The 8,619-nt window shown below is 34.2% G+C and overlaps 1 protein-coding gene across 2 annotated transcripts in view; it reads left to right on the forward strand.

Annotated features, from left to right (window-relative positions):
• LOC106883761 (monocarboxylate transporter 14) overlaps positions 1–8,334 on the forward strand; it is an 11,707-nt gene extending 3,373 nt beyond the window's left edge. The window contains exons 2-5 of one of the 2 annotated variants that reach the window (XM_014934881.2): positions 338–555; positions 2,228–2,371; positions 5,181–5,927; positions 6,686–8,334. In XM_014934881.2, coding sequence (XP_014790367.1) covers positions 338–555; positions 2,228–2,371; positions 5,181–5,927; positions 6,686–6,834 — 1,258 coding nt within the window. In that variant the 3' untranslated portion in view covers positions 6,835–8,334. The remainder of the gene's footprint in view (positions 1–337; positions 556–2,227; positions 2,372–5,180; positions 5,928–6,685) is intronic. The other variant, XM_052976090.1, reaches the window with a different exon arrangement.
• The last annotated feature ends 285 nt before the right edge of the window (positions 8,335–8,619 follow it).

An 8,619-nucleotide genomic window follows, 5' to 3' on the forward strand; every position in this document is an offset into this window, starting at 1 on the left:
CTGTGTCACGCTGAAGATCCCCGAGAACTACGTTAAGGGTACACGTGTCTGTGGAGTGCTCAGCCACTTGCACGTTAATTTCACGAGCAGGCTGTTCTGTTGATCGGATCAACTGGAGCCTTTGCCGTCATAACTAATGGAGCGCCACGCTATATACATAAGACTATTGAAATTATAAAAGTACATTTTAATTAGTACTGTGCTGCTACAAATTGTTAGTACTGTACTACTGTTATATGTTCTGTTTTACCACAACTACTACTATTACCACTGCTGCTGCTCTTCTACTACTACTATTATTGCTACAACTACTACTGTAGTTTTTCTCTATTTGCAGGACAGTGGAGTGTACACCGGAGGGTCACACATCAAGTCAATGTTCTTCTTTCATGAAATATCTATCTTATGTTTTTATATTATACAACAATGTGTTGGGTTTTGGTTTTGCTTATTCTCTCGGAATTCTATACACCTACTTTATAAGAGAATTTAACACTACAAAATCTGAAACAGCCATGATAACATCTGCATGTAGTGCAACTTTGGGTGGTGCAGGTGAGTATTCATTAACTAATAGCAGTTAGTTTTACTACCAGTAGAAAAAAGGAAATAACTAATATTTTGGTTAATAACCTTTGCCCTCTCATCTTGTCATTTGGAACCGTTTGTGAATAACCTAAAATATGCCATATTCTTACACTTTTGGAAGAAGAAATAGTTCAGAGCTAGAAGTATATGTAACAATATTAAAGATCAAACAACAAATATTAATATTCCTTCAAGCAATAATCTTACATATAATAAAATGTAACTTGTATCTCATTGGTTACACTGGGTAAAGAATAGTAAAATGACAAATGGAGTGGGAGCAAGTAACAGTCAGAGGTGTTGAATGCAGGTAAATTATTAAAAAAAAAAAGGCTTTGCTCTGAAGACTCTTTGTATTTTGACCAAAACAAAACTTTTTATTATAAATTGTATTTAATTTATCAGTTTCGCATACACATATATAAGCATTTATCTGAAACTAAATATCAAACTCTTTTGTTTGCAAAATATTAAGGTCCACATAATATATATATAAATGTTACATGAACTAAATAACCTCCTAAGCAGACTTAGTGCAGATATGAGTAGAATATGGGAACTGGTATTAAGGAAAGATACAGAAATATTAGATTTATAAGCCCTAAAATTCACTCTATAATTTCCCATGGGCATATACTGTTTAGTTTATGTATTTTCCAGTGATGTTCTCTGTCAATTATTTTAACTTCATCCCACAGAGGAAGGTGGTCTCAGTTTTTCCATCCGTCCAACGCAGTAGTTGTACTAACAAGTAATATTCATAGCCACTTCAACATGGCATATATATATATATATATATATATATATATATATATAAGTGTACATATATATATCATCAGCATCATCATCGTTTAGCGCATTTAAACCAGCCATATCCGGCCAAAAGTATTTTGCCTATTCTATGTTCAAACTGACCAGATCTGGTCTCTCACACCAACCCTACAATATCGTTTTAAAAATTAACAGCTACCTCATCAAAATCTCATAGCTACAAGATAATGCATGATTAGTTCAAGACAATGTGGATAAAAAAGCATTAATCATGGCAGAATAATGTGAACACTAAAGGATTAATCAAAGAAATTTTAATTCTATCATTCTGTAAAATAATATTTAATTAGTTTAAATGTACACAAATGCATAAAAATAATTTTTAATTCCATTAGACATTCTAAAATATATATATATGTATATACGTATATACATATAGTCATCTACTATATCGTAGTGAAGACTAAAGCCTTGTGAATAGATTTGGTAGATGCAATGTGAAAGAAGACTTCCGTGTATATTTGCATTTATACCTATATATGTGTGTATGTACGTGTGTGTGTACATGCATTGTGTGGATGATATTTTCAATCGCGACGTTACAACCACATCTGATTCTTCAAATGTTTTAATTCCGTGTATGTACATATATTTACTAGAGTGCTGGCATTTATCAATGGTTTCCCTCATTGTATTGTTGTGCAATTTTTTTATCATTGATAAAACTGTCAGCATTTTTGATGACATGAGTTTACTAGTTATTCTACAAAATTCCTTCTTTTCTTATTAACAAGATATAATAATTATCTTATTCTATTTCTTCAGCATTTACCAAGATTTTTCTTAAATTCCCACTTTTCATTTGTAGGAATATTTGCAGGAATGTTGTACAGAAAAATTGGTATTGGACGGTCATATATCCTTGCCAGCGCTTTGTGTTCAATTGGTTTGTTTGCAAGTAGCTTTACACCAAACATATGGTTTCTGTTTTTCTCACTTGGAATCTTATTTGGTAAGTTCAACAAATTATGGCTGAAATACTAACCAAGACATATTTGATTTATTCAGTTAGACATTGGTTAGAACTTCAATGTGGCTTGTAGCAGTACTCAGCATTCAAAACTCTATCAGTTGAGTTACAAGAAAAAGACACATCTTATTGAGTTTCTATATCTGGTGGAGGGAGACGGTCTGGTAAACTTGGTCCATATTTCAGCCAAACATTGTTCCGGTGCATTTGTGTGATGTTAAGATTAATGGAGAATTCCTTGCAGTTTCACAAAAAAATTATGGTTATAGATTGATATGCACAGAAGATATGAGGCTGGGCAGTCAGAGGACTCATAGAGGATTTTTTAGTTAACTGGTACCTATTCTGTTCTAACTTCATGTAAAAAATCTCCTCTCATCAAGCATACATCCTCACACATTAGCTGCTGGTATTCAGCACAATAGTCTTTTTTAAAGTAACAATTTTAACATCAATCCGTGGACATGTTAATAAAAGCTAAATACTGGGATTGACTTTATTTGGGGGTAGCACGCAACCAGACTGAATGTTCGCAGTACCTTTCTAAGCAGCCAAACAGACTATTTGATATTGGAAATCCTGTTAAGCTGCCGATATTCTCTCCTGAAGACCGTAGAGAATCCAACGCGAACATTGAAATTGTGATTGAAACAACATAGTAAATGTTTGTATATTTGTGCTTTAGTGCATGCAGAACCACTGACATGCATGATTCTATGTAAATCTATTTTAACCCATTACCTCCCATAATTCTATTAACTGGAATTTTTTTATGAAACTTTGATTTCTAGCATAAAACAGTCTTAGAAACACGCTGGAATGATCAAAATAACATTTTAAATAGAAATAAGCGAGATATTGGGTGAAAAAGTAGCAAACCTCATTTGAATATCAGAGAAATATACCTAGTAGATATAGCAAAAAGGTTAGATATGTGTAAATATTGACAGATAATTACAAAATTTGTAATTTTTAAGTGATCTCATATGAGATCACTGGTAGGTAATGGGTTAATCACTCTGAGAAAATATTTCCTATACTTTGTTTAGAGAAAGAAGAGAATTTCATTGTTACATAATAAATGTAGAATCAAAATTCACATGATATCATATTCATAGCTTCTTGATAACTATACCATGTTCATGATGTAGAGAATTAATCTACAATGGCTAAATTCACCTCACTGTAACAAAGTAATAGGTAACAAGTATCATTCAGTGGTATAAATAGCTGTAAGTCTATGATGTTGATATGGTCTTAATGACTACAGCTGCGAGTCGAATTCTCGTTTCAGGTAAAGCTACTTTTGATCCAGTGTTTTGTCCACTTTGCGGTTTTACTCTATCTGCTTAACAGTATGAACCCATAGAGAAGCACTCACACACACACAGATAGACACACACACACACACACACACACACATACATATATACCCATTATTATTGGAGCAGCAGGATGCATACCAATCCATCTGGAGCCAAATATGACTGAACTTGGAATCTTGGGGAGAGAAAGCAAATCCTTAATTTATAAGCTACAAATGATCGCGATATCTGAGACTATAGAAATCTGCAAGATTTTCTATAGACTTAAAGACTGACGCTTAAAACAGGATATTTTCCTTTACAACCTTGCTATCAAGTCAGTGGTTGGTCAAAATTTACTCTAAATTAAAAAGAGAAAGAGAAGACATACATACATACATACATTATCAACTCGTAGGTAAGTATAACCATTGATGAAAATTATCACTTAAACTCTCACCTTCAAAGCCAAGTTATTCAGTAACAGACACGAGTAATACCTCTGGCTTCACAATGAGGTGAAGTTATTTCGGAGTTTCCCTCTCCTACGGAAATGTCTTGTAGCAAGACCCGTTTCTGTTGTGGCATTTTGTAGTCAACTAGCCTTTTATAGGCGCCACATGTTAATCTTTAATGAATGGTCATTTGATTTATCATGGGAGTTTGGAATATTTAGCTGAGTCCTGTATTTTGATTGGCTGAATATTGCAAGGGACATGAATCTCAGATCCAATCACGTAGTGCGTAACAATTTCTAAATAACTTAACTTGAACCGTTGCTGGGAGTCTATATTTACTGATATATAACCTTAACAAAACCTCTGTAATAGGGAGTTGAGAGGATTCCAGGAGGACACATCATATTTTCCTGTTGTAATAATGAAGCCAGAGCTGAATTATCTAAACAATGGATGAACTATACAGCCACCAGAATCCATGATGTGTTTATTCAATCCACTGTAAAATTTAGCAAAGCAATAAAATATTTCTTGGTTTACTACGGAAACTTGGATACCATTATATAACATGTGTTGCATGTTAACTCATAAAAATAATACAAGAAACAAACTTTAAAATAACAGCATGACTTTATTCCTCAGCTAAACTATATAGTGGCCCTCCAGTTGAGATGACGATCATAGTGATGTAAAAAAAAATCAGTTCCAATGATGGGGTAAGGGAGATCAGCTATAAGAAAAAATCACTTGAACTCTCTTCATAAATTCAAATATTTTTGTCATATGTTGGTATCGGTGAATGATTTACACATGTATACATTCATACATACAAAAATACATGCATGTGCAGGCAGGAATACACATGTACATTTCTACATGAGTATCTACACAGCACTGTTCATACATCAAAACCAAAAGCCATTCATATCTTATATAGATTCCCTCGCTGAATAATCTTGAGACTGTGTGCTTATGTAACAAATCTACAATATCTTTAATACAATCATCTTTCTTTATATTTTATTTCAGGTTCTGGAGCAGCCATCAACAATATCGTCAGTTACGCAGCCTTGGAGAAATTATTCCACCAAAATGTTCAAATTCTATCCATTATACTGACATTATGTGCCCCATTCGGAATTTTATGTGTACCATATTTAGTAAATTTTTTATTAAATATCTACTCTTGGAGAGGAGCTTTGTTGATTATTTCTGGCTTCTGTTTGAACATGTGTTTTTCAGGATTGTTATCGAAAGTTGATAGAAAACCAAAATCTGATGCGAAGGTTGAACGACTAAAAATATTTGATATAAAAATATTGAAAAACAAACGTTTCTTGATATTATCAACTAGTGCATCAGTAAATACATGTTGTGGTTCCCTTCTTCTGCTCCTTATTGTAGATTTTTGGGTTGGAAAGGGTCATCCAATGTTAGAGGGTATTACACTAGTTACTTTTGTAAGTATTTCAAGTTTGGCAAGCAGACTTGTCTTTTGCTTCTTCAGCCTCTTATTCGACATAAGACCAGTACTCATTCTCATATTTTACATAGTTTGTGGTACTAGTGGAACGTTCTTCATTTTTGCTCCTTTGTGTGATACTTATTCACCATTAGTGTTCCTGATAGTCTTGAATGGATTTTCTCGCGGCTTGTTCTCCACATTACGTCCCCTGGTCTTCAAAAAAGTTGTCGGTATTGAAGCTTACCCACTAGCGATTGGTTATACTTACACTGTAACTGGTATATGTGCAATACCGATGGCAACTATTGTAGGTAAGTGTGAAAGTCTTCATCTCTTCTGCTCCAGACTTTGTCGGTCATAATTTTACTATGTCTCTAATCCCACAGTTGGCTTCATCTGCTTTCTGATTAGTGGCTTACTTGTGATACAGGAAACACTGAGATATTCACTGTTAAATCTATTCACCACAGATAAATTATAAAGACAATAAAAGATAGAACTAAGTGTTTTTCTATTAATTTACAATTGCATTCTACATATATGTCTGGATTAACAAAGCTACAAAACTGTATACAGAAGACGAAAGCGAAATCGTGATGGCATCACCATTTGAGTGTGATCGTTACCAGCATCGCCTTCCTGGCACTTGTGCCAGTGGCACGTGAAAAGTCATTCAAGTGAAATTGTTGCCAGTGCTGTTGGACTGGCTCCTGTGCAGGTGGCATGTAGAATACACCATTTTGAGCGTGGCCGTTGCCAGTACCACCTGACTGGCCTTCATGCCGGTGGCACGTAAAAGCACCCACTACACTCTCGGAGTGGTTGGCGTTAGGAAGTGCATCCAGCTGTAGAAACTCTGCCAAATCAGATTGGAGCCTGGTGTAGCCATCTGGTTCACCAGTGCTCAGTCAAATCGTCCAACCCATGCTAGCATGGAAAGTGGACATTAAATGATGATGATGATGATATAACATTAAAGGTGATGAAACAATGTAAAAGAATACAATTTTAGATGTTTACATGTGACCTCTAACTTTTTGGCTTAAAATCTTTTTTTTTTCTTTTCTAGGTAAAATCACAGATCTTACACAGAGTTATGACTTTGCTTTTTATCTCACTGGACTATTTGAAATTCTTATGGTTTTGTTATTAGGATCTACATACATACTTATTACTTGTATGAGAAAAAAGAATCATAAATTTAAACTTGAGAATTAGCCAACAGAAATGAAGCTACATTCTGAAAATGGCTGCACATGATTCTACATTTCATAAGAAAGTTCTCAGTTGTATACACGGAATATATATAAAGCAATATATCTTACTATATTCAGTTTTGATGTTCTTGTATTCTGGATTGGAAAAACTGCTTGTCTACACAACAAATTGCCCATGAGGAAAGCTTGAGCCTACAAGAAATTCTCTATGTGTTCTCTCAATTTGACTTTGACATCTTAAGAATGGTTGAATATAGTACATAATTCACTGGATAATATGCTAAAGGAGGAAGCGGTTACAGTTAAAAAGTTGCGGAACAATAAAGATTTATCACAGAGACCTCTATCAAGAAAATAAATACAGCAAACACACTGAATGGTTAAATCTTGAAAGCTGAGATTCTAGTCAAAGTAATAAACAACATTTCAAAAGTTGACAGCACTAAAATGAACTTAGAGATATCTAAACTGGAAACACAAACATCAAAACCTCACTTACCGAAACCCACACATCTCAAAAATCCTTCCCACATCTGAAGACCTTCTGTGAATTCAGATAACAAATCTAAACACAGCACTTGACACATAAAATGCATATCAAGAAAAATAACCAATATGCGCACATAAACATAGAATTATAACCAATCTGCAATACAGCATTAATGATCTAAAAATCACTTTTATGTAACTAAAAGAAACTTCATAATCACTGATATCATTCACTGTCTTGAAACAGACTTTAACATTTTTATGTAAGTGCTTGTCCCGACTCATCCCATTTTCTGGAGTGTTAAGAAATGAAATAACAAGACCCTGCTCTGGACAGGATGCCAGTCCATTGTAAAATTAACTCCAGCAACTGCATATAATAATTTTAAACTGTATAGAGTAGAGTAATCTGTATATCTATAAAAGGCAGGATGTGTGTGTGTGTGTGTGTACGTGAATGTAATTTATGCATAATTTTAGGACATTCATCACAGCCCTAGCTGGGTTTTTGTCAACTTATTTTTCCTGAGGCACCCACGGATAGCAGTAAAAATCGATTTTCAACAATAACTTTTACCCATTTTGAAGTTTGCTAACATGAGTTAAGTCCCCTTCTTGCCATAAGGAAGTGAAAGTGTGTGTGTGAGGACGAGAGAAGTTGTGTGTTGATGTGTGTGTGTGTGTGTGTGTGTGTGAGGGAGAGAGAGTTTGACAGCATCTAACAAAACAAAAAATGTAAAGAGAAAGTGTATGCAAGGGCGAGAGAGAGAGAGAGAGAGAGAGAGAGAGAGTTTGACAGCGTCTAACAAAAAGAAAATGTGAAGAGAAAGTATGTGTGAGGGAGAGAGAGAGTAAGTGACAGCGTTCATCAAAAATAAAAATGTAAAATGTTTTTTTTTTCTTAAACACAAGATATAGTCTTCAAATTTAGGATGTTTTTGAAAGACACTATATTTTATAATCAGATTATATATACTTTCTCACATAACAATTAAAATATATTTATTTTAAATCACTTATTTATCTATAAAAGCGGGATGTGTGTGTGTGTACGTGAATGTAATTTATGCACGTACACAAATTAGCACACATGTCGCTCCAATTTTAGGAGGACATTTGTCATGATCATGGCTGTGTTTTTGTCAACTTATTTTCTCCGAGGCACCCGTGGCTAGTGGTAAAAATTAATTTCAACCATAACTTTTACCAATTTCCACGTCGGTAAAACCCGTAAGTTTGCTAATATGAATTAAGTCACTTGTCTAGCAAGAACAACAAAGGGTAAAGTTTTAGATTA

Source organism: Octopus bimaculoides, chromosome 23 (genome assembly GCF_001194135.2).
Source record: "Octopus bimaculoides isolate UCB-OBI-ISO-001 chromosome 23, ASM119413v2, whole genome shotgun sequence".
In the NCBI taxonomy this organism is placed as follows: Eukaryota; Metazoa; Mollusca; class Cephalopoda; order Octopoda; family Octopodidae; genus Octopus; species Octopus bimaculoides.